This window comes from Trichomycterus rosablanca, chromosome 3, assembly GCF_030014385.1.
Source record: "Trichomycterus rosablanca isolate fTriRos1 chromosome 3, fTriRos1.hap1, whole genome shotgun sequence".
Classification (NCBI taxonomy): domain Eukaryota; kingdom Metazoa; phylum Chordata; class Actinopteri; order Siluriformes; family Trichomycteridae; genus Trichomycterus; species Trichomycterus rosablanca.
The window spans coordinates 10559521-10587277 of NC_085990.1; the positions used below are offsets into that span (position 1 = coordinate 10559521).

Below are 27757 nucleotides of genomic sequence, written 5' to 3' on the forward strand. Positions count from 1 at the left end.
TTCAAGACGTCTTCTTTTCCAGGGACGTCCATGCATTTTTCAACAAGACGATGCAAAACCACATGCTGCACACATTACAAAGGCATGGCTGCGGAAGAAGAGAGTATGAGTACTGGACTGGCCTGCCTGCAGTCTTGACCTGTCCCCAATAGAGAATTTTCAAACTAAAAATGCGACAACGACGACCCCGTACTGTTGTACATCTTAAGACGTGTTTGCAGGAAGAATGGGACAAAATAAAAGCTGAAACACTAAATCACTTGGTATCCTCGGTGCCAAAGCATCTTTTAAGTGTGGTGAAAAGAAATGGCAACATTATGGAGGTTTATTAATAAATGAAATAAAGCTGAGCAGAGAAAACATGAAATATCTCAGGTTCATCCTGTCTGCAATCAAATAAAAGTCAAAGTAAATGTAAGAAACTCTGTGTTTTTTATTATTTGAATTTTCCATGCTGTCCCAACATTTTCCGATTTGGGGTTGTACATTTATACATTTAATTTTTTTGTAATTTTATTTGTGAATCTGATTTTGAGACAAACACAATTCGTGGTGTCCGAGGGAGGGGAGGTCGGACAGGATTTTTCCTTATCGCTGATGCAACTGAGATTTCTGCTGTCTGGTTGATGTGACAACACAAGTAGTGGAGGAACACACTGACGCTGGCTGGTGACTTCACACATTTCAGAAAGGGGCAGGTGCTAGCCCTCCTCAAATCATACTAGGAACTTTCTCATTCTGCACATTCCAAGGCCCTGCAATGGATAGGCATCCTGTCTGGGGTGTGTGATTCTGGGGAAACCAGACCCCCCGTGACCCTGATCAGCATAAAATTGGAGGTAAAACATGACAATGAAATGTCCTAGATAAAAGATCAATACTGTTAAGGCATTACAGAGGCAGAAATTATGTTACCTTATCGTGGAATCGGACAGATTTGATGTTGTCGAAGACGTTCAGCAGGTGAGCCTGGATGGTGTGAGAATCAGACGCCTGACCCAGGATCTCCAGCAAAGCCGGATCAGATACGAAGAAGAACCGAGGGAACATCAGACGCTTTTTCTCCAGATACCTTCAGCCAAAACATGAAAGTTTAATGATGAATAAATGAATGAAATACTGAATGTGAAAATAAATGTGGGCGTCCTATTTCAAAACCATGAGCATTGACTTCTTCTTATTATGTGAAGAAGAGAGAACACTGAAGAGCCAATAAATCACAAACATTAAATCACAAACTTCTAAATCCACATTCATTTACTCATTCATTTATTTCTTTACAATATCTATTAATTCATCAATCATTTGATTTATTTATTCATTCATTCATTACCATCCAGCCATTAATCTTCTCATCTATCCAACCATTAATTCACATGTTCATTCATTTATTCACTCAGTCATTTGTTTATTTACTATATCTATTAATTAGTCAATCATTTGATTTATTTATTCATTCATTTATTACCATTCAGCCATTAATCTACTCATTTATCCCAAACAAACTCATTTATCCAACCACTAATTTACATGTTCATTCATTCACTCATTCACTCCTGTCCTCTTATCTATTAATTAGTCAATCATTTGATTTATTCATTCATTCATCAGCCATCCAGACATTAATCTTCCCATCTATCCAACCATTAATTTACATGTTCATTCATTCATTCATTCACTCACTCCTGTCCTCTTATCTATTAATTAGTCAATACTTTGATTTATTTATTCATTCTTTCATTCATTCATTCCTATCCTCTTATCTATTAGTCAATCCTTTCATTCATTCAGTCACTCACTCACTCATGTCCTCTTGTCTATTAATTAGTCAATCCTTTGATTTATTTATTCATTCATTCATCAGCCATCCAGACATTAATCTACCCATCTATCCAACCATTAATTCACATGTTCATTCATTCATTCATTCATTCATTCATTCATTCATTGACCAATTTACTTTAAACTGCACTAGCCTACAAACGCTGGGATCCAGTGTTCAAATCCCCAGTGGTGCAGTCTAAGTACGAACATGATTGGCTGTGTCAGGGTGAGGGGTGTGGCCAAGACCCCATATTGGCATGTATTACTGTGGCATCTAAAACTGTAGTAAAAACATGAAAATGAAATGAAATATCAGAACCTAAATACGAGAGACAGTGCAGAATGTTGCAGAGTGTAAAATACCCAGTGAGAGATTTTTGGCACATCTCCAGCTGCTCCAGTAGATGAGGAAGTAATTGACCCATGGTCTCATCACCCACACATGACTGCACCACGTTGGGCATCTCATGTGCCCGAGTCATGATCTTCACCCAGGATTTATCGATGTTGGAAAAGCGCTTGGCCTCCTACACGGAGCAGAAACAGCCAAATCAATCACAGCAGAAACTTTATATTATACGTCCATATGAAATGCTAATATGAATAATACGCATGGCTGAACAGAAACATTGTAGATCTGTAAAGCACCTTGGGAAGTTGTTTGGCTATGTCTCCTCCTACAAACACGGCCTCCAGGTAGATCCACAGATTCTGCACCGTCATCCAGTTCTCAATAATGTCGGTGGTGTTGGACAAGTTCTGCACCCATTTTTGGATCTGAGCTTTGAATGGAGTGTTGTACCTAGTGTACAAATATAAAGTGTTATTGGAAAACTGTAATTACAGGTGACGTGAAAACACTGAATAATGTCAGATCATAAAATAAATCGTGCTATTACAGGAAAAAGAACCAACATCTTACTTAAAGAACCAACATCTTGGCTGACTTTCCACAGGAACACTATGCCATGATTTTATACATCAAAAATGTATAATTATGTGCAATAATTTAAAAGTGCTAAAATAATAATAATTCATAATACAAATACAAAGCCATTTTTAAAGCTTTAGGAATCTACAGAACCACAGTGAGAGTGATTATTACCCAACTGAGCAAACATGGACCAGTGATGGATCTGCTTAACATCAGCCCATATAGATCTTAGCCAAGGTCAGTGTTTGCCAAAATAAAAACCACTGCCCAAACAATAACAACACCTGTGATTCATTTGTTTAAAAAAAAAGGACCTGTGTGATCCTCAAATCTTTTGGCTAATGTTCTTTGGACAGACAAATCAAAATAAAAAAAAACAACAAGGGTCTCATTATTTCAGGAGAAAAGCAAATCCAGCATTCAACAGTTAACTTGGTGTTACTGAGGGACCAATACATTTTACTCATTAGAGAATTTTTAAGAAGAAGAGAAGGTTGTCTGTGAATGAGTTGAAATTGAGGTGTAATTGAGTTATGTAACAGTACAAAGTTCTATTTAAATGGCTGAAAAGAAACAGAAATAGTGATGTGGAGTGGCCAGGTCAAAGTTCCCCAAGAAATACTGTGCTGAGACCTGAAACGAGCATTTTATGTTCCAAAATAAACACAGATGAAACAACCAGTTCCTACCTGTTGCTCATGAGGGATCCCAGCATCATCAGACTGTCCTCCATACTGCTGATGATTTCGGACGTGCTGTCCCCCCGCAGCAGCAGCTCTCCGCGGCTTTTGAACTGGGCGAACGTGAACGTCTTGTTGTCCCACTCGGCTATCACCTGCTTCAGCTTCTGCTCGATGTCTCGCTCCTTCACGGCGCTGATGCAGATATCCTGATGTACACATTCAGGGATACACTGGTGACCACATGCGCTGCGCTAACTGGTAAGCTTTTACATATATAATGTTAAAAACACAATATGACCAAAAGTATTTGGACACCCCTTTGATATATTTTGTTCAAAGGTTAAGGACACAGCACCCTAAAGTGATAACCAACCAGCAGGTGAAAAAAAGCAGTCAGCATCTTCAAGTGTAAGACACTTGTGTTTGACTCTCCTTGGTCAGCAGAGGTGGTGCAAGTGACACTGGAATTGTAATCGGAAATTGGATACGACTAGATTGGGGAACAATGCAAAAACTTTGTGCCAACAGTTTGGACAAGACCCATAAAGACACGAGTTGACAAGTTTGGTGTGAGAACTGGCCTGCCAGAGGACTGACCTCAACCCAATTAAACATATTTGGGATTAATTGGAATGTTGATTTCAAGCCATGCCAACAACAGTGCACAATCTCACAAATCTTTTTTAATTTAATGGGCACAAGTTCCTACAAACTTCCTACACTCCAAACTTTTGTAAAAAGCAGCGTGGAGGCCGTTTTAGCTGCAGGCAGAGGGACAACATTATATTAACTCCCATTATTTTGTAAAGGGAGGTCCAAAAAGCTCACAGCCAGGTGTCCAAATACTTTTGGCTGACTTCCTTGGTTAACTTTTGCTGGACTCTGAAATGCCGGACAGTCATTTTTTAGCATCCCTGCTACTTCTGGATAGATTTACCAGTGTTAGGAGTTTTCTCTATTTGGTTTTACTGTGGTGCAGTGGAGACTATGAGTTGTGCTATTAAAAAATATTAACAACATTTTCCCCCCAGTTTTTTTAAAATTTCCCTAGATCATGGCATATTGTTCCTGTAGAAACTTTAAGGTGACTGCATGACTTTGATGATCAAGCCTACAGTGTTGTGGAATAACACACCAACAGTAGAAACCCTATATAATGATAAAGCTACCGTATTTACTGGAGTAGCACACCAAACAAAACTAAGGAATGGTCAAACTAACCTGTGTGAGAACATGCTAACTGGAAAAATACATTTGCTCCTCTTATAGTCTAGAAATTACGGTTTTGATTTCACAAGACAACATGATTGATGGAGAGCTACGAAAGTAAAATCTTACTTCGATTTCCTCTTTATACTTCAGCAGAGGTGCTTCCATGATGTTGCGCAGCTTGAAGGTGTCTGTTTCCACTTCAAAAGTGTGGCCCGTGAGTTCGGTGATGCGTTTCCAGTGACGCGTCATCATGGCGCGGTCGGCCATCAGTTCCAGCAGAGGGCAGCACTCACTGAATTCATCGATAGTCTTCTTCAGGTCCAGGAAGGCCTGCCATTCTTTTAGTGCTCGAGGAAGCTTACGACAGCTATCAACAAATTGAAAACATGTCTCAGATTCAAAGACCTTTTTTAATGACATGTTTTCCTAGTTGATCATTTTTGAGCCTCTCACCGTGACTGGAATTCGAGGAGCTCGTTGTTGATCCTCTCGATGTGGACGTCGGCCCACGGGATGTCGTAATATCCGTTGACGGTTTCGATGACGTTGTTGTAAAGGCCGTAGAGCTTCTGTAACAGCGTCAGCTGTTTCTTGATCTCCAGCAGCTGAGGATGCTGGGTAACAGGCAAGCCGAAAAGCTCCTCCCCACCAGTGTAGGTGATGTATTTACGGTACAGGTTATCGAAGCGGTTCTGGGACAAAATTAAAGTTAGTTTTTAATGACGAAGAGGAGTCAGTACTATAGTGTGTTAGAATAGTGCACATTTTCTAAAATGATAATGTAATAAATATAAAGATATTAGTCTAATGCGCTATCACACCACAGCTAACAACCTGGCTGGGTGTTTAACAAACGTACTGTTTATGGCCGTGTCTGACAAAGGGAAGGTCGGACTGGGTTTATCCTCTTTTCCGATCCAACAGTGACTCCTGCTGTCTGCACAAGGCACTACAAAACTGGTAGATGATACACTAGGAGGAAAAGTTTGACTCTCCGTCAACATTACAGGTAAGAATCATCCACTGGCTTCGAGTCGGAGGGACTGGGTTCTATTCTGAGGCCAGCAGACACAACTAGCTGTGTCTGAGAGAGAAGGGGTCGGGCGGGATATCACCTTCTTGCTGCTGCTACAGTATATGGTAGGAGAGGCGTGGTCCTCTGTATGTGCTGAGATTCTACGTATCTACGTATCACCAGAGTTCACTGGGAAAATGAGTATCACCAAATCGGGTGCAAAACAGAGGAAAGCCATATAACACTGGTACACACCCCTATTTTTATAATGTAATGTGTAAATGTATAAATGTAAATGTATAAATAAAGTGTTTTTAATAACAGTACTCGTAGAAGTGCTCAGAAGACAAGACCAAAAATAAGCTCAATCGACATGGATTACATTATCAGGGCTAAGTCTGCTACAAGCGACACAAGACAGACAGCATTGAAGAAAGCTGACCCATCTGTGCAGCCAACCATCACAAAGCAGTGACAGTGTAGTGATGTATAAAGATCATGTGACTTTACCTGAAACATAATGAGTCGATCACTGGCCTCCTGGGGAGCCAAGCCAACCACCATAGGACCATTCTGAAAAACAACACAAACACATACTTCAGTCCTATTATTACCATACATTGTTGAACTATACATATACAGTGGTAGCCTAGTGAGTAGAGCTTTAGGTAGAGAGCAAAAGGTTGAGAGTTTGAATCCCGCCTCTGCCCTGCTGCCACTGTTGGGCCCTTGAGCCTTGCTCTTAACCCTCTCTGCTCCAGGGGCACCATACAATGGCTGACCCTGCTCTCTGACCCCAGCTTCCAAACAAGCTGGGATATGCAAAGAAAGAATTTCATTGTGCTGTACATGTGTATATGAATATATGACAAATAAAGGCATTCTATTCTATACCAAATATACATATATGTCCTGGTCAGGGTTGCATTTGGTCAAGTTCCACCAAGAAACACTGAATACATGGCAGAATACCATGGTACATGGCAGAATAACAGGGTGTCATTCCAATACAGGGCTTCAGGCATCCTTCTTACTTAGACACAGCCAGTCATATTTGAGTAGATGCACTGTCGGCTGAGAGCTGTCACACCGGCTGCGGCTGCTCCTCCGCACCACCAGAGGTCCCTGTCGCCAGAATTCTGATTGGCCACCTGATTTCTAAACTGTATCCTGAGTGCTTCATTACAATAGCACTGCTAAGATTTAAACCCGGATCTCAGCAGTGGTAGGCTAGCGTACCACCTCTGTTCCAGCTGAGTGCCCATATATAGAGTTTTGGCATTAACTAGAACGGCATCTGCTACCAGACCTCCCACTGCTTAAGCACCAGGCCATCAAACCATCAAAACAGTAAGAGTCTGTGTTTATGGTACCTTATCGTAGTCGCCGTAGAAATGGTCACTGTCCTCCACGAAGGTCTGCACATTGCTAATCAGCTCTTCTCTGAATTTGGGCTGTAATGAGACCAGCTCGTTCTGAACCTCAGCGCTCCGGTTCAGCAGTTTTTCCCAGGCGTAACGTAGCGTATCCACCTTCTCCATCTCCTCCTTCACTACACTCAGCTCGTACTTGTTCAGCATGGCGTACGATTCCTGCAGAGACACAGACACACCAGGAGAGAAAAAATTAGACTTTTATCATTAAACCACATAACTCAAACTTCAGGTGGCTCTATAAAATAAATCTGACTGTTTTAGGATGGAGATTTGAGGGATAACAGGTCCTCAGGTTAGGTGGTGCAAAAATCCTCTTAACTAGCCGTCCACCAACCCGGGCTTTATGGTGCCACCTGCCTGGTTGGGTATTTTATAGACACACTGCATAAAAGACCCTTCAGTACTCAAACCAGTGCCTCCAGACTGCAGGAGTCACTGTTGCAACAGAAATGAGGGAAAACCCTATTCGACCATCCCACCCTCAGACACAGCCAGTTGTGTCTGTTGAGGCTCTATTGATGGGTTACTGGATTAGACTGCTGTCTATGTGTATATATATCTCAGGATTATAAATTGTATATACAAATTGTATACACATTACATTTAGACTTCAAGTATAAAAATAACATATAATTTAAGTAACTAATTAGCTCTGATGTCCAATACAGAAATTGAATGCATTATATGACCAAAAATCTGTGGACACCCCTTTAAATGAGTAAGTTTGAGTGTCTTAGCCACACCCATCGCTAACAGGTGTACAAAAAAGCTAAATTATATTTTCAAATTATATGCTTTGATATGCTTTTTACTTTGTGGCAACAGTTTGGGAAGGCCATTTCCTGTTTCTGTAAGTCCATCACCAAGTACACAATGCACTCGACCTTACTAAAACCTCTTTCAGTTGAACAGGCACAAATTTTGACAAGACACACGCCAAAATCTTTTGGACAGCACCTCCAGAAGACAGAAGGCTGCTATAGCTGCAAGCGGAGGTGAGGTTAAACAAGCTCACGATCAGGTGTCCAGATATTTTTAGCAATATTGTGCATGTTTAATCAAATTTACCTCGATGGGTGACACTTGGAAGTCGACAGAGATCTGATGCTCTCGGATCTCCTTGAGCGCCGCCATGGTGATGCGGATGTCGTCCAGGTCTTTGATCTGACGGTTCAGCTTCTTACCAGCTTCATCCACAAACGCCAGGATCTGCTCCATCTCGCCACGGTACTTCCTGTTACAGTGCCGCCCGAAGTCCTTCATCCAGCTCTTAGTCTCGACTGTGAGGGCCAGCTTGAGATCAGCTGATAAACGGAACAAGATTATTTACTTTTAAATTGAAATTGTATTTTACACAGAGTAACATGGTTCATTTCACTAACAGCTTCACCTGGGTCAGGATCATGGTGGGTCCTGTGCCACCTGAATATGCATGATGTAATACACATGGGATAGTTGGATACCAGTCCATTGCAAGGCAAAACCCAGTCACACAATTATTCACTTAATTACACCTAGATGCAATTCAGAGCAGCCAATCCACCTTTTGGTATGTTTCTGCACCTGAAGCAAGGCCATTAGGATACACTGTAATTCTCCTCCTTTATCTTTGTCCCTGTGATCAGCAGTTTCTCTTCAGCATAAGGTTTTTTTGAGGGTTAAGAGCCTTGCTCAGGGGCCCAACAGTGGCAATTTGGTGGTGATGGGGCTTGAACCGGCAACCTTTGAATTACTAGTTAAGTACATTAACTGCTCAGCTACCACCGCAATCCTGAGCTACCGCAACCCTGTATGTATATAATTGCCCTGCTCTGTATGCCCTACCCTGTATGTACAGTATATATGCCCTGTATGCCCTACCCTGTATGTATATATGCACTGTATGCCCTACCCTGTATGTATATATGCCCTGTATGCCCTACCCTGTATGTATATATGCACTGTATGCCCTACCCTGTATGTATATATGCCCTGTATGCCCTACCCTGTATGTATATATGCCCTGTATGCCCTACCCTGTATGTATATATGCCTTGTATGCCCTACCCTGTATGTATATGTGCACTGTATGCCCTACCCTGTATGTATATATGCCCTGTATGCCCTACCCTGTATGTATATATGCCCTGTATGCCCTACCCTGTATGTATATATGCCCTGTATGCCCTACCCTGTATGTATATGTGCACTGTATGCCCTACCCTGTATGTATATATGCCCTGTATGCCCTACCCTGTATGTATATGTGCACTGTATGCCCTACCCTGTATGTATATGTGCCCTGTATGCCCTACCCTGTATGTATATGTGCACTGTATGCCCTACCCTGTATGTATATATGCCCTGTATGCCCTACCCTGTATGTATATATGCACTGTATGCCCTACCCTGTATGTATATATGCCCTGTATGCCCTACCCTGTATGTATATATGCCCTGTATGCCCTACCCTGTATGTATATGTGCCCTGTATGCCCTACCCTGTATGTATATATGCCCTACCCTGTATGTATATATGCACTGTATGCCCTACCCTGTATGTATATATGCACTGTATGCCCTACCCTGTATGTATATATGCCCTGTATGCCCTACCCTGTATGTATATATGCCCTACCCTGTATGTATATATGCACTGTATGCCCTACCCTGTATGTATATATGCCCTGTTTGCCCTACCCTGTATGTATACTGTATATGCCCTGTATGCCCTACCCTGTATGTATATATGCCCTACCCTGTATGTATATATGCCCTACCCTGTATGTATATATGCCCTGTATGCCCTACCCTGTATGTATACTGTATATGCCCTGTATGCCCTACCCTGTATGTATATATGCCCTGTATGCCCTACCCTGCATGTATATATGCCCTACCCTGTATGTATATATGCCCTGTATGCCCTACCCTGTATGTATATATGCCCTGTATGCCCTACCCTGTATGTATATATGCACTGTATGCCCTACCCTGTATGTATATATGCCCTGTATGCCCTACCCTGTATGTATATATGCCCTGTATGCCCTACCCTGTATGTATATATGCCCTACCCTGTATGTATATATGCCCTGTATGCCCTACCCTGTATGTATATATGCACTGTATGCCCTACCCTGTATGTATATATGCCCTGTATGCCCTACCCTGTATGTATATATGCCCTACCCTGTATGTATATATGCCCTGTATGCCCTACCCTGTATGTATATATGCCCTACCCTGTATGTATATGTGCACTGTATGCCCTACCCTGTATGTATATATGCCCTGTATGCCCTACCCTGTATGTATATATGCCCTGTATGCCCTACCCTGTATGTATATATGCCCTGTATGCCCTACCCTGTATGTATATATGCACTGTATGCCCTACCCTGTATGTATACTGTATATGCCCTGTATGCCCTACCCTGTATGTATATATGCCCTGTATGCCCTACCCTGTATGTATACTGTATATGCCCTGTATGCCCTACCCTGTATGTATACTTTATTTGCCCTGTATGCCCTACTCTGTATGTATATATGCCCTGTATGCCCTACCCTGCATGTATATATGCCCTGTATGCCCTACCCTGTATGTATATGTGCCCTGTATGCCCTACCCTGTATGTATATGTGCCCTGTATGCCCTACCCTGTATGTATATATGCCCTGTATGCCCTACCCTGTATGTATATTTGCCCTGTATGCCCTACCCTGTATGTATATATGCCCTGTATGCCCTGTCCTGTGTGTATATATGCCCTGTATGCCCTACCCTGTATGTATATATTTCTATGGAATGTAATGCTTGTGCATCACTGTAAAGACTTTGGTATGTTCTCCATATGTCTCTTGTTTTCTCCAATTTCCCTCTACATGCAGTCTGTGGGTCGGCTGCTTTAAAATGACCTGGTACCCTGTCCAGGGTGTATTCCTACCTCACAGGCATAGTCTCCAAGTGGTCCCTGACCCACCATGGCCCTGATCAGGATGCACTAGTAATGAACCTGGACATCAATTACTAAAGCGGTAAAGAGATAAAATCAGAACCAGCTGACCTGTGTATAATGCCAACGCTCCTACTGTAATGAACTCCGGCTCCGCATTGATTTCCAGCTCCAGGTCTCTGTAGTAAAGGATCTGAGCCTCGAATTCAGCCAGCAGTGGGTTTTCCTGCTCAAACATCTGGATGGTGCTTTCTCTGTCCTTCCTCCAGATGTGGTGATATCTGCCGAAGCGCTCTAAGGCATTCATCACTTCCTGCATGAGAAGAAAAGCATGTATGATAGAGGACCAGGTTCACCGGTGCTCGGTTTTTTTCCAGTATAACAGTATATAGTGTAGTACCTTCTTGGTGGAGTTGACAGAGGTGCTGAGTACTGACACCAGTTTGACGATCTCTTTGTTCTCCGATACGCTTTTGTAGTAATTCCTGACCTGAACAGGAACAGCCTGAGTGACGGAGGCTGAGATGTCTGAGGAGCTGCAATCTGAAAGAAAAAATCACTACAATAAACAATAAAATAAAGTTTGAGTGATGGCATCATTTTTGTCTATTCAGTACACTGTTGGGCTAAATTTATATGGACACCTGGCCATGAGCTTTTCAGACACCTCTTTTGTGTGTCTGTGGTACTTTGAGCCTATTTAGTCAAAAGATCATATATGTGGTCAGATACTAATGGAGAACTGGAGTGTCTGGCTTACATTGTCTGTTTTACGACCGCTTTATCCTATTAGGGGTCGTGGTGGGTACAATTCACTGGGGGAAAGGTTTGGAAACACCCTGGACAGGTCACCAGTCCAGCACAGGGCAAACCCACACACACACACACACCTAGGGCAATTTTGTATCTCCAATTAACCTAACTGAATGTCTTTGGGTTGTGAAAGGAAACCAGAGGAATCCAACATGGACACAGGGAGAACATGCAAAATCCACAGGTCCTAAACCGCTTCACCTGCGAATCAAACCCAGGACCTTCAGTGTGCGTCCACATACTTTTGACCACATAATCTACTTTTTGAATTGAACAACAACGTGAAGTGTATCAATCAATGCCCAACCTGTATAACGGCAAAATGAAAGTTAGTCCCTGCAGTCATGTTCCAAACACAAGCAAAAAGCTCTTTCAAAAAACTAGACTGTTAAAAGCATCAAAATGGGACAGGATACCAGTATAGTTGCTTTATTAATGTAATTGGTTTTGGATAAAGATTTCAACAAGGCCGCTCAGGTGGCGCAGTGGTAAAACACACCCGTATTGAGTCTCAGCTCTGCCTGCTGGCTGGGCTAAGCGGCCACATGAACAACGGATTGGCCTGTTGTTTAGATAGGGGTGGGATATTAAAGCTGGATAGGGTCTCTCTCATAACTAATGCAATTACGACCTCTGCTGGCTGATTGATGGTACCTGCACAGAGACGGGAAAAGAGAGCTGTCAGGGTGTGTCTCTCCATACACAGTGCTGATCCGCATTGCACTCGTCAAAGTGTAGGTGACAAAATGCATACGGCTGCTGCCCACGTGTCGGAGGGAACACATGTGGCAAAATAGCACTCATAAAAGCTGCTGATGCTGTGAGTGGGACTACAGTCTGATGCCAGTAAGGATTTGCCATAGGTGCTGGCAAAGCCGAGTTCAGAGCTTGTGGCGGAAATCAACGACCCAACATTAAACAATAACATCCAGGTGAGTTCCAGACCTACGGTCACTCACATACACTAGCCAGTACTGATTCTCATGTTGTATACATGCAAATGTTCTAATGTGCTACATATCTCGTCTCGTCTCCTAGCAACAGCACTGATATTTATTCCCTAAGCTAATAAAACTTAGTTGTTGAAAATAAAATGAATGACAGGTGTAGTGGGACTGAGTTATGATGACAGCTGACCAGCGATACTGTGATGCGTCGTCTCGCCGTCCTCTGAGTCGCTGTCTTTGCTGTCCTGCGTCAGAGCCACCATGCGCCTCTCACTCATCTTTCTCTGCAAAAATGTCATTTTTTTTTAGATGTTAATACATTCACCTGAATCATGTTAGATACACATATGGCCAAAAGTATTTGGACACCTGACTATGAGCCTGTTGGACATTTCAAAAACAAAAACAAATAGTAGTAAAACCGAGTGACATCTATGTAATCTTGAGTAGGCTTCTCACAAGACTTGTGACTGTCTGTCTGTGGGAATTTGTGCCCACTCAGTTAAAGGAGCAGTTCTGATGTTGGTCAAGAAAGCCTCAATTAATGTTCTAGGTCATTCCAAAGTTGGTCAGTGGGGCTGAGGTTTTCTTTAAGTCTTTATAGAGCTTGTTTGTTCACATGGGCCCATTCATGCTGAAACAGGAAAGGACCTTCCCTAAACTGATTGGAAGCACACAATTCATTTTATATAATTGACTTATTACACCTGTTAGCAACTGTTATGGCTGAAACACACGGTCTCAATACTTTTGTCCATATAATGAATGTGGACAAACCTTCCTAATTATTAAATTCAGGTGTTTTCCTGTCATGCTGGAACAAGAAACAAGCAGGGACCTTCCCCAAACTGTTGCCACAAAGAAGCATATATGAATTCTATATAACTATGTATAACTAAGTTCATTTTCTTGTTTTACCACTGCTTTATCTTGGTCATGGTCATGATGGTTCCAAAGCACCACAGCACCTCACACACCGACTCAACACTAGCGGCAGTTACAGCAGCCAATCCACATACTGCATGTGTCGGTAAGTTAAAGGACACCCAGGTACTCAAATGAAACTTTATGAATGTGAGAAGAACATTCCAGACACCTTACAGACCTTGACCAGAGATAAGAAACAAACCCAAGTCTTTAGGATCCATACTGATGTGTAGTACCCGCTATACCAGCGGTGGCTCCACGCCACTCTTATATGGTATATTATATAACCAATTTTTGCCATCAGTATACAATGTCAGTGTTGACCAACCAGTGCTAACCTTTGATATTCTTTCCTTGCTCCATTGGCTGACCCCCTTGCTGACGCTGACCACACACTCCACAGCTTTATTTAATGCCTGCTGGATCTCCTCCAGCGCTGGCACCATGGTGATGTTGGGGATGGCGAGGCACACTCCGGCTCGGAAGATGGGCTGCTGACCGCCACCTTTCTGCCGGCTGGCAAAGTCGGCATCTGCTGCAAATGGTACATGAAAAACGTTTACAGTATTACAGAAGTGAGTTCTTCAGTTATGGTCAACATTCTATCAGCACTTGAAGTCAAAAGTTTACATACACCCATAAAATCAGGTCTGTTCTCCATTAGGGACTATGATTGCCTATAGCTGGTGATTTCTCTGTGCCCAGATAAATAGAGCTAGTCTGACTATAAGATTAAGCCACAATCATCTAAGAAGCTCTGTACAGACCCCAGAAAGAATCACAAAGAATCATTTTATGCAATTTCAGGACCATCTGCCCAATGTTCATTAAAGAACAAACTACATGGAGGAGTGGTCCTATTACCAAGGTTAAAAAGAAAACCCAAACTTTTTTATATATATATTTTGTTTATGCATTTTCTTCCCTTTTTCTCCCGACTTTTTAGTGCGTCTAATTGCCCGATTGCATCATACTTCCTCCCCACTAATGCCGGCCCTGGCTCTGATTTGAGGAGAACAAAGCTAACCCATGCCCTCTTTAACACGTGGGCAGCAGCCGTATGCATCTTTTCACCTACACTACACGAGATCAGCTGTGGATCAGCTTTGTGTACGGAGAGACACACCCTGATCCGCACTCTTTTCCTCGCCTCTGTGCAAGTGCCATCAATCAGCCAGCAGAGGTCGTAGTTGCATCAGTTATGAGAGAGTCCCTATCAGGCTTAATGCCCCACCCCTATAGGAGCAACAGGCCAATGTTGTTCATGTGGCTGCTCAGCCCAGCCGGCAGGCAGAGCTGAGACTCGATACGATGTATTCGAGATCCCAGCTCTGGTGTTCAGCATGGTTTGAATCTTACAGGTGCTATTGGTCACCTAGGCGTCCACACAGACGTGTGATAAATTGGTGCCCTGTCTAAGGCAGGGCGTTTTAAAACCTGGGTCACAACCCTTAGGTGGCCAAAAAAGAATGGGTCGCAGAGAAAAAGAAAAATAAATAAACTTTAAATAAAATTTTAACAGCTCAGAAACACAAAATGAACTTGTATGAAAACGCCCCCTTGTGGAGGCTTTATGTTACATCGTGTAACCCACAGTGGGACCAGATTGTACAGAGCAAAACAGAGAGATTAAAATGCATTGTTTGTGTTGCCTGGGTCGAGTAAAAAATTATGGACATAATGTGGATTGCTTGAAAAAAATTTTAAAAAGTCTTAGGGAACAAAGTACATGGAAGAGTGGTCTTTTTGCTATGGTTAAAAAGAAAATCCAAACCCAAAGAGTAGTTTCTTGGTCCTGCTATAAATTAAAAGCTTATGGAACACTGGTGGGCACTCGGGTGGAGCAGCGGTCTGTTACACTGGCCCACTTTCTCTGAGATCTGAATGGTTTGAATCTTGCAGGTGCTACTGGCCAGCCAGGTGTCTACATAGACATGATTGGCTATTGTCAAAGCAGTGTGATAGATTGACGCCCTGTCCAAGGTATACAATGAGCCCCATGTTTAATGGGGAAAAAAATGAAATGAAATGGAACTTTGGCCAAACTGTCAGGCATGTTTGTGGAAATAGACTAATAAAGAAGAATATTACCCCTAGATTCCTGAAACCTGCCCGGTATTGTGTTTTGCAGCTGGACAATGACCCAAGAGACACATAAAAACTGGTTGAACAGCAAGACTGGTAAAGTCCTGACCTGAACCCTAGAGAGAATGTGGGCGGTACTGAAAACTCAAGACAGGGCTGGAAAACCAACCAGAGTTTCATGGATTTAAACAGAGGTGTCCAGAAGCATGTTGATCACTCTCAAAATAATTCAGTCACAGAAAAAGAACAGATTCAGAAATCACTGACATCCCAGGACAAGTGTAGGTAAATGTGTGACCAGCTTGACTTACCTAGAAAGTTCATAAGGGAAGGGGCGTGGATGCGTTTGCGCAGCGTCTCCAGCGTGTTTCGGGTGAGTCGCAGCAGTGCGTCCACATTGCGGTGGTTAAAGTGTGACAGAAGTTCTTGAGCTTCTTCCTCCATCACCTCCATGAGGTCTCGTTTCTTCTTTTTCCTCAGAGGAGGGGATGGACCCACGCTGGGCCCGCCAGTGGTACTCGACAGAGCTTGCATCTCTGATTTACCCTCTTCTTCTCCTGACAAGAAAGTGAATAGAATATTAGTCCTGCACATTGCCAGTGAGAATGACCCATTTTTATGGTCCTATCACAGCATCTTCATAGGGTTCAGGTCAGGACATTAACTAGGCCACTTTTGTTTGGGTAAATGCATGATTGAATTTGACATCCATTTTTTTAATATATTGTCAATATTATTTTATTGTTTACTTTAAGATTTGTAAAGTGATGGATGAATGGATAGATGGATGGATGGATGGATGGATGGTTGGATGTTGGATAAATGGATGGATAGATGGATAGATGGATGAATGGATAAATGGATGGATGGATGGATAGATGGATAGATGGATAGATGGATAGATGGATGAATGGATGGACGGATGGATGGATGGATAAATGAATGGATGGATGAATGGATAAATGGATGGATGGATGGATAAATGAATGGATGGATGTTGGATAAATGGATGGGTGGATGGATGGACGAATGGTTGGATGTTGGATAAATGGATGGATGGATGGATGGATTAATGGATGAATGGATGGACGGATGGATGGATAAATGGATGGATGGATGTTGGATAAATGGATGGATGGATAAATGGATGGATGAATGGATGTTGGATAAATGGATGGATGGATGGATGGATGAATGGATGGATGTACGGATGGACGGATGGATGGATGAATGGATGGATGGATGTTGGATAAATGGATGGATGGATGGATGGATGGATGTACGGATGGACGAATGAATGGATGGATAAATGGATGGATGGATGGACGGATGAATGGATGGATGGACGGACGGATGGATGGACTATAATGATTCTTCATAACTGCTGCAATTACGACCTCAACTGGCTAATGGAGATCAGTGCTTGACTCTCTATGCGTGATACAGATCTCCATATGAACCCGCCTCATGCAGGTAAAGGGAAGCGGTTGAATACTGCACACGTGTCAGAGGGGGCGTGTGTTAGTTATGACCCTCCTTGGTCAGGAGTGAAGGTCAGCAGCAGAAAGAAAATGCATTTAAAAAAATAAATCTCACCATCAGTGTTGACGGGTCCATCCTTACTTTCAGCTCTGCTTTCATCTGTACCCCTCTTCTCATCTTCATCCTTCTTTTGCTCCACCTCCAGCAGCATGTTGATCAGCTCGTTGGCTGCTTCCTCCACCAGAGAGCTCTTTACATGGAGCAGCTTGGCACCTTTGATGCAAAGCTCCTGTTCCAACATAGTCAGTTTATCAATTTCTATTACATAATATTTTACCCATTATAAAAAGCATGATTTTATCATTATTTTAAATGAATACTTAGGGCTTTTTTGTACTTGTGTGCATGTGCAGGGGTATAAAGAGATTTTTTTCCATTTGTTACTGGTTGTTCTTCAAACTAAAAATTTAAGTCAACTTGCTTTTGCATTCATTTTCATTGATTGTTTTATTCTTTACACACCCAGAAACAGCAGCAAGCAGGTGATTCTCCACCAGACAGCCCTTTCCTGAGACATAACCAATTTGTGTCTGTTTAGTGTCTGGACAGAGCTGCGGCAATGCCAAGACTTGAGCCTGAGACATTAAACTCTGTAGTGTTGGGCTAGAGTTAACACCCAAACGCCTAACATGTTATTTTATGTTTAATAAGTAATTAAATGGTGGAGAATTTGACTGAATGTGACTGAATTACTGGCAATTACAGAATCTAGACTTTGAGCCAATAATAATAAATAAATAAGTCTATAAATTATCACAGACATACCTTGGTGGATTGTACAAACTCCTCACATGTGACGGGATCGTCCTCGGGCAGGGCACACAGCGTAGCGCCGCTCATCTCCTGCAGTACAGCGTCAATCCTGAACTGAATCAGATCGTTTACACGGTCCAGCAGCAGCTCCAACTCTTCTGCTCAGTGAGAGATAATAAAGGGGTCATGTATCATTTGTTTAGAAGAAATGTATAGCACTTGATATTATTAGTGCCCATACACTATATGGCCAAATGTACAGTGTATCACAAAAGTGAGTACACCCCTCACATTTCTGCAAATATTTCATTATATCTTTTCATGGGACAACACTATAGACATGAAACTTGGATATAATTTAGAGTAGTCAGTGTACAGCTTGTATAGCAGTGTAGATTTACTGTCTTCTGAAAATAACTCAACACACAGCCATTAATGTCTAAATAGCTGGCAACATAAGTGAGTACACCCCACAGTGAACATGTCCAAATTGTGCCCAAATGTGTCGTTGTCCCTCCTTGGTGTCATGTGTCAAGGTCCCAGGTGTAAATGGGGAGCAGGGCTGTTAAATTTGGTGTTTTGGGTACAATTCTCTCATACTGGCCACTGGATATTCAACATGGCACCTCATGGCAAAGAACTCTCTGAGGATGTGAGAAATAGAATTGTTGCTCTCCACAAAGATGGCCTGGGCTATAAGAAGATTGCTAACACCCTGAAACTGAGCTACAGCATGGTGGCCAAGGTCATACAGCGGTTTTCCAGGACAGGTTCCACTCGGAACAGGCTTCGCCAGGGTCGACCAAAGAAGTTGAGTCCACGTGTTCGGCGTCATATCCAGAGGTTGGCTTTAAAAAATAGACACATGAGTGCTGCCAGCATTGCTGCAGAGGTTGAAGACGTGGGAGGTCAGCCTGTCAGTGCTCAGACCATACGCCGCACACTGCATCAACTCGGTCTCCATGGTCGTCATCCCAGAAGGAAGCTGACGCACAAGAAAGCCCGCAAACAGTTTGCTGAAGACAAGCAGTCCAAGAACATGGATTACTGGAATGCCCTGTGGTCTGACGAGGCCAAGATAAACTTGTTTGGCTCAGATGGTGTCCAGCATGTGTGGCGGCGCCCTGGTGAGAAGTACCAAGACAACTGTATCTTGCCTACAGTCAAGCATGGTGGTGGTAGCATCATGGTCTTGGGCTGCATGAGTGTTGCTGGCACTGGGGAGCTGCAGTTCATTGAGGGAAACATGAATTCCAACATGTACTGTGACATTCTGAAACAGAGCATGATCCCCTCCCTTCGAAAACTGGGCCTCATGGCAGTTTTCCAACAGGATAACGACCCCAAACACAACCTCCAAGATGACAACTGCCTTGCTGAGGAAGCTGAAGGTAAAGGTGATGGACTAAACCCAATTGAGCACCTGTGGCGCATCCTCAAGTGGAAGGTGGAGGAGTTCAAGGTGTCTAACATCCACCAGCTCCGTGATGTCATCATGGAGGAGTGGAAGAGGATTCCAGTAGCAACCTGTGCAGCTCTGGTGAATTCCATGCCCAGGAGGGTTAAGGCAGTGCTGGATAATAATGGTGGTCACACAAAATATTGACACTTTGGGCACAATTTGGACATGTTCACTGTGGGGTGTACTCACTTATGTTGCCAGCCATTTAGACATTAATGGCTGTGTGTTGAGTTATTTTCAGAAGACAGTAAATCTACACTGCTATACAAGCTGTACACTGACTACTCTAAGTTATATCCAAGTTTTATTTCTATAGTGTTGTCCCATGAAAAGATATAATAAAATATTTGCAGAAATGTGAGGGGTGTACTCACTTTTGTGATACACTGTATATGGACACCTGACCATAAGCTTGTTAGACATTTCATTAGTTTTAAGTACGGTGATCTTTCAATGGCTTGGTGGGTAGAACTGTCGCCTCACAGCACGAAGGTCCTGGGTTCGATTCCCAGGCGGGGTGGTCCGGGTCCTCTCTGTGCGGAGTTTGCATGTTCTCCCCGTGCCTGGGTTTCTTCCGGGAGCTCCGGTTTCCTCCCACAGTCCAAAAACATGCAAGTGAGGTAAATTGGAGACACTGAATTGCCCTATAGGTGAATGGGTGTGTGTATGTGTGTGTGTGTGTGTGTGTGTGTGTGTGTGTGTGTCTGCCCTGTGATGGACTGGCGCCCCATCCAGGGTGTTACTGTGTGCCTTGCACCCATTGAAAAGCTGGGATAGGCTCCAGCACCCCCAAAAACTAGGAGGGCTGTCCCAATATATTTGACATTTAGTGTATTAAAGACCAGAACAGCAGAGAATATGTACATGTATATATGTATGTTAGACATGTAGGACAATCTGACATCTAATGTACATGTATGAGGCATTAGGGGAATTTAAAGTAAAAATGGACACATGAAGGGGACAAGTATTGGATATGTTGTCAGATAAGCCAAAGGGCTAAACCCTTTTTTGGAAAGTATTTATCACTGATGTTTAGAGCGTGGGTGGCACAGTGGCTCGAGGGAATCCCAGGTGGAGTCTTTCTGTGCAGAGTTTGTATGGTGTCCCTGAGTTTGTGTGGGTTTCCTCCAGGAGCTCTGGTTTCCTCCCACAGTCTAAAGATGGGCAGTCAGGTAAATTAGAGATACTAAGAAATATTGCCTTTAGATGTGTGTGTGTGTGTGTATGTGTTAAGGTGTGAATGTGTTTGTGTATATTTGTGTACACAGGGTGTTTCTGTGTGCTTTGCGCCTATTGAGAGCTGGGATAGGCTTCAGCACCCCCTCCCCCCACAACCCTGATTAAGATAAGCAATTTAGAAAGTGAGTCAGTAAGTCATTGAGTCAGTGAGTTAGTGATTGAGTGCTTAGAGCCTAATATAAGTAAAGACCCACAAAAGCTCATTAGAAAAGACATTTTTGTTTATGCCCGTTAGCCAGTTATTTCTACCTTCACAATAATCAGATTAAACTGTAGGTAAAATCTAATAACATGATTAATGCCAGTGCTTTAAATTACAAAAAAATACTTAAAATACATCATTTATATACGTTTACGCCAATGCCTCATTATGTTGAGTATATAATGTTTTATTTTTTATGTGTAATGATCTATAAATTCATCAAGGTCAAATCCCTGACACTTAATCATCACCCCTCGTTTATTGATTTTAATTAATAAGCTATTTTTTACCGAGCGCTGCGGTAATGCGGTTGACGTATTTGTCGATGCTCAGTGAGGTCCAGTTCAGCAAGATCAGGCCCGGCTGGATAGCTTCGTCCACTTTGGCCACGTGTGGAACGAGCAGCTGCTCGAAGAAGGGCTGGATCTTCGCCCTCACCCTGGAGTTTTCTGCTAAAACCATCTGAAGATACCAAAGAGTTCCATCAGCAAGAACAATGATGCAAATAATGCATTCAAAATAATGTCAGCACACTTACTGAACTGAATAGTCTATGTGAATCGAATGAATAAAAATGAATACAACACAATGTCACCTTAAGTTTGTTGTAGTTCTTTTTAAGGCCGTCCTGTCTCTGCCGTAGGACTGTGGCAAAGGGTGGAATTTCCAACCCCATCCGGATCATGCACTCCGTCTCTCTGATCTGAGTCAGGATCTCGGGGTCGAAGTTGACGTATAGTTCCCGAGTTTCTGGACACTTGACCAGCAAAGAGGCCTGCAGGCCCAATTTAGCCACTTCCATCTAGAAATGAGCCGACAATTTACGGAGGTGTAGCATCTAGTGCAAACGTATCAACATGTCTGTCTGTCTGTCTGTCTGTCTGTTTCTCTGTCTGTATCTGTCTCTATATTTCTATTCAACTACTGTAATGTCTATCAATCCATACTGTACATTAATGTATGTAACATACCCAACCAGCCAATCAACCATCCATTCATCCACCCAACTAACCATCCATCCATCTGTCCACTCATCGACTCATTCAACCAACCATCCAACCCACCATTCATCCATCTGTCAACCCATCCAACCATCCATCCACTCATCCAATCAACTATCCATTCATCCATCCATCCACCAATTCAACAAAGCATCCATCCATCCAACCACACAACCAACCATCCATCTGTCAACCCATCCAATCAACCACCCATTCATCCATCCAACCACACATTAATTCATCCACCAATCCATCAAAGCATCCAACCAACCATCCTTCCATCCAACTGCATGTCTATATATTTATCTTACTGTCAGTCTGTATGTTTGTGCATCAATACCATACAAGTCTAACCTGTGACATCCAGCTTCGATGATAGAGAACCTCAAACTCCAGCAGCACTTTGGCCACACGGTTGTAGTTTCGAATGATACGCTTTGCCTCGGCCGTGTTAAGTACCCCGTCGTGCTGCTGGAACAGGTCCATGGGCTCCTGGATTCTCCGGTACAGCTGCCGAGCCCACAAGATCTTTCCAGCAATAGGGGGGAGGCCTCGCGCGATGGGCGGCTCCATCTTCTGCTTGGTGTAGATACGAGAGACCATCTCAATATCATGCCCATAGTTCTGAAGGACCTTCTGGTACTTCTCAGTGATGCCCAGGTCTGAGATGCCGAGTCTGACCAATGTAAAAAAATCAATGAGACATGAGCATGTTTATCTGGGTCAAGGATCTCAGGTCTGGGTGACAAAAGCAGATCATACAGTACAAAGCAAATAGTTTGGCATGATATACACTACATGGACAAAAATATTAGGGCACCCTTTCTACAGCAAGTGCTAACAGTGTAAAATTCAATATATAAAGGAGATTCTAGGCTTCCAACTTGCAGCAACAGTTTAGGGAAAGCCCTTTCTGATTCCAGCATGACTGTTTTAATGGACACACTTGGTTTTAGGAAACTCCAGTGACCTGCACCTTAGCCTCACTGAACAGCTTGGAACATCAGGTGAGGCTTTCTGGACCAGTATCAGTGCCCAGCCATACAAAAGCTCTTTTGACTAAATGGGCACAAATTCCCACAGACATACTTCAAAGTCTTGTGAGAAGCCCTCTCAGAAGAGTGGCTGTTGTTATAACTGAAAGGATGTCATAAGGATCACTATATTTTAGTACCATTTGGCTTTGAAATTGGATGTCCAACAAGCTCATGGTCAGGTGTCCAAATAGTGTATGAGTTTATTGTCTTGGGACTCAGTTTTTCCTCCCACCACCCAAAAACATACAGAAGGTGGACTCAATGCTCTGGGGGTGTTGCCTTGCGATGGATTAGTGCCTGCATCAAGTTCTGAGGGTTAAAATCTCAAATCAAGGCTGTGATTCACAGTCATGGTGGATTGTGGAAAGACTCTCACCAAACAGTTACCACAAAGTTGGAAGCAAATCTATGCTGGCAGTATGTGTGCCCAAAACATCATTAGTTAATATTAGAGAGGGTGTCCACATACTTGTCACCAATGCATACTTGTTAATGTCCTGCATGTCTCACCTTTCAAATTTCTTTAGAACATTCAGTGCTCTCTCAGTACTCTGAATTTTGTCGAAGGTTTTGTCCATGAAGGTCTTTAGTTGGTTCTGGAATCCAAACAGTTGAAGGTCAGTATGAGTAATTACTGTAGTGTAAAGATCTCTATAATGTATTATAGTCATTAATGAGTTACTTACGTGCAGCTCAGTGGTCTGTCTGGAAAACTCCTCATAGTCCTGATCAAAATCTGTTCTTCTCTGGTCCAGGAAATTGTACTGCTTGTTCTTCATAGCTAGCATAATAGCCTGGACAGCACAAACACATATACACTTACATACACACTTGTAAATATGTCTAATACTGATGATGAGGTGAATGTGTCACACAGTGCATAGAACCCTTCCAGCTAGTCAAAGTGGGCGTGCTAACTCCTGTCCAACATTAAAAGCACCTGCAGTGGGCAAGCAGGCATCAGATCCATCACTAAACATTGGAACTATTAAAGAAGTTTGTCTTTCTTCAAGATCATGTGGACAGCTATGCATGTTTACTACGTTTAAGAGATCCAGTCGAATGTGCTATAGGACTACAAGGGTCCACCTTGTAACATATGACATAAGACACCTTTAGAGATTTTGTGGGGTCCATGTGTAAGCATGTCAGAGCTGTTTATGATGGTTTGTTTGTGCGCTCAAATTCTTGCTGTACATGTGCATCCCTTTAGGGCTATTCATAATCTATAATACCATCTTATAATGGCAACTTCCAGCATGACAATGCACCATGTCACAAAGCACATGTCATCCCAAACCGGTGAACTTCAATTGCCTCCCCAGTCACCAGATCTGAAATTCATAAAAGCATCTTTGGGGTGTGATTGTGAATGTAAAACTGACACATCTGTAGCAATTAAGTCATGTGATCATGTCGACACGTACGAAAAAATAAAAAGAACTGGGGCTGTTCTACCAAGTATCAATATAGTGTTTCTAATAAAGTGGCCACTAAGTATATAGCAAGGTTATGTTATCATTACTATTAATTGTCTTGACAGTTTTCATCATTTGTAATAACAGATAATATCATGCAGAATGAAAGCTCAGAAAAACAATCTGGTATGAATTATTCATATTTTATAACAAACTGTTCCTCTGAGCATTCATGTCCACATTATATTCATGAGGACCAGCGGATCACGATAGTTCTTTCTCGGCAATCATTCAATTATTCGGCCCACACAGAGTCTGGAGTCTTTCGAGTCACCTTCACAACTTCTATTTCTAGTCACTGAAAATGGAAATGCTGAAGAGTGAATGAACGTTTATTAGATGATGTAATGAGATGAATGTTATTACCATAAAGGTGATATGATCCTAACTACACCATATGACCAAAAGTATGATTCAGACACCTATTGCTCATGTATATAAAACTAAGCGATTACAACTTGGTGGGAACAGTTTTAAAAAGGTTTTTTTCTGTTCCAGCATGACTGTCCTCAAGGATCCATGAGTTTGCTGACCTGCACAGAACCCTGACCTCAACCAAACTGAACACATTTGGAATTAATTGTAACGTTGATTGCAAGCCAAGCTTTCTCGTCCGACATTGGTAAATTTCTGGAATAGAATACAAGCTCACAGGAGTGTACATACTTTTGACCATACAGTGTATCTATTTATGGACTCTCTGTATATAAATTGTGTTTTTATGTTAAAAAGAATCTTACACACAAGGCCACATTTTTCAGGCTGTGGCCTTTAATGCACCATGCAGGTTCATGCAGTACTGTAGAATAAGACTGAGACATGCACTAAATCTAATGACCAGTAGTAGCAAGCACTGCTCAGGTTACCTCCCATTTTCCAAGCATTTCTGCAGTCTGTCCACCGGAGGCAGTAAAGAGCACAAAGCTTAAGGTTAGCCACATCACATTACACCAAATGGTAAAATGCAACCAGTACAAAAGATCTGACAGTAAAGCAGGTAACAGGGTGAAAACATGATCCTGTTTTTTTTAATCAGGACACAAAAATAGGCCATAAGTTCAGTGCGTATACAATAATATACAGTTAGATTTTACATGTAGGTATTGTGTTGGTATTTTAGATGTCAAAATAACCAGCTGGTAGACATTACTTACGAAATGCAAGTTCTCTGTTCGCATTTGCTTGTGTTTACTGTATGTGTAATGACAGGACTCATAGAAAGACTAAGAAGACAAAGACAATCAAAAAAAGCTGTCTGCTATAAGGGACATGTCACAGAGGGCACTGGAGAGAGCTGACCCATCGGCATAGTGACATGACATGACGTTTACTGTAGGGCAGTTCTAATTGTTGATTTCTAGTTTATATAATGATTGGTTTTGTAAGACCAATTCGATTAAAATATTTAAATGAATAATATTGTATTTAATGACACAGCAGCAGTGGAAACCTGCCGCTGGTTGGTGAAAAGAAGTGACCGGTGACTTGTGTGGGAGAGGATCTGTGCAATTCTATGGCTCTCATATGCCAGAACAAGGGTGGTGCAAGAAGTAGAGGAATTACAATTGGGAATTGAAAACAACTAGATTTGGTGAAAAAAAAAGAAAAACGTCAGCTCCAACACCATGTTACCAACATGACGTTACAACTGAACTTTATCTTATTAAGCAGGTGGTATCATTTATTGTTTATTATAAAACGGATAGTTCCGGTCCTAAAATCTGATTGGCTGAGCTGCGTTCGAAGCCGTTGTAAAATCCCCGATAAACGCACACCTAGGACCACCTCACATCATTCCATATTAATACGCCACTGAATAGAAAAAGTTAATGTTATTTTCGCCCTCATGTTGCCTAGCAACACTGTTAATCGAACTATTTTGCGTCGCGGAAGAATGCTTTATTGTAAGTTTATACACAATAAATACATTTATGAATTAAACATTGTTGTATTTATTATATTTTATGTTGACCGCTGTTTTATAAAAGCAATAAGCCACTCGAGACCGTGCATTACTGTTATGATTTTAGCACGGGGAAAGAAGTTTTAAAACTTCATCCCCGTGCTAAAATCACAGTAATGCACGGCCTCTCGTGGCTTATTGCTTTAATATAATATCGGTATGTGCAAAACTACATCCAACAGCACATGTCAGCAAGTCAGCATGGTAATTTTCATAACAAATTAATAAACCTTCTCATAATTAACTACTAACAGCAATAATAAAATATTAATTAAATCTCTAACCGCACTAATAATCTGGAAGCAGATTAAAACACAGTACCTGAAATCTGGTAGCCATAGTTTCCAGCCCCTCAATTTTGGAGTCCTGAAGGGCTGAATAGGTTCTGATGGTGCTGAACATGGCTAAGATTTTGTTTAGGCGTCTCTGAAAGGTGTCAAACTTGCCAAAGATGTACATCTCACTGAAGTCAAACTGCCGCTCGGATGGACTCTCCTCCAGCTTCTGCTTGGTCTTGTGGAAGTACTTCTGGTACTCCTGAGAAAAAAAAATGTGGGGATACTTAAAATGAACCAATTCTGAACTGTTCAGAACGAAATTCTTCACTTGGGTTTACTAATTTCTCATTGGCTGTTGATGCTATTTACGGGTCATGGTAGTTGGTGCATCGGTTGGAGCAGTATGTCCATTTTTTTCTTGGTTTCATGTTTATATGCGTTCCAGCCAATTTATTGGAACAGTAAGTTGCCACTGCAAAATCGCTTATCAACAAAAATCTGCACACAGTTTTGATGTAATTAAAATAGAAATTGCCTTTACAAACATACAAGCTTTGACTGAATCACATTTAGTTTGTAACTGACCCTCACATTATAGTGCAACACTGATAGACTGAGTTAAGGTTTGTATTCAGGTGAGTAACTTTAGCTTCTAAATATTTTACCCAAGGTGCCAAGTTATAAAGGAACAAATATTTCCACATTAAATAATGTTATCAGTCAGTAAGGATGTATGCTAAGTCTTATCTAGTTCTATATAGAAACACAGATTTCTTTTTTTATTTTTAAAGGAACTAGTATAGAAAGACACATTTTTGCCACTCTGGGGGCGCAGCTGTTTAATACATTTGCAAACCACTGCGGAGATGTTGAGCTTGTGTGTTCAGGTCTCAGCTGTAATACTGGCTTGGCTACAAGTGGCCGTGTCAGAAATAGGAAAGGTCAAAAAGGGATTCTCCTCATTGCTGGTGCGTCAGTGGCTACT

General features: G+C 42.1%; 1 protein-coding gene across 1 annotated transcript in view; it reads right to left on the minus strand.

The window, feature by feature from the left end:
- The window catches only part of dnah5 (dynein, axonemal, heavy chain 5), a 112541-nt gene that overhangs the window by 68509 nt on the left and 16275 nt on the right, over positions 1-27757 (minus strand). Inside the window, exons 11-32 of the mRNA XM_062992632.1 lie at positions 26816-27031; positions 23740-23847; positions 23564-23649; positions 22371-22692; positions 21611-21817; positions 21306-21477; positions 18122-18267; positions 17411-17585; positions 16126-16371; positions 14068-14264; positions 12993-13086; positions 11443-11585; positions 11154-11355; positions 8173-8408; positions 7042-7260; positions 6179-6241; positions 5107-5345; positions 4780-5020; positions 3448-3647; positions 2473-2626; positions 2188-2351; positions 916-1072 (exon numbers count right to left, since the gene is read on the minus strand). Of these exons, the coding sequence (XP_062848702.1) occupies positions 916-1072; positions 2188-2351; positions 2473-2626; positions 3448-3647; positions 4780-5020; positions 5107-5345; positions 6179-6241; positions 7042-7260; positions 8173-8408; positions 11154-11355; positions 11443-11585; positions 12993-13086; positions 14068-14264; positions 16126-16371; positions 17411-17585; positions 18122-18267; positions 21306-21477; positions 21611-21817; positions 22371-22692; positions 23564-23649; positions 23740-23847; positions 26816-27031 (3987 nt within the window). The remainder of the gene's footprint in view (positions 1-915; positions 1073-2187; positions 2352-2472; positions 2627-3447; positions 3648-4779; positions 5021-5106; positions 5346-6178; positions 6242-7041; positions 7261-8172; positions 8409-11153; positions 11356-11442; positions 11586-12992; positions 13087-14067; positions 14265-16125; positions 16372-17410; positions 17586-18121; positions 18268-21305; positions 21478-21610; positions 21818-22370; positions 22693-23563; positions 23650-23739; positions 23848-26815; positions 27032-27757) is intronic.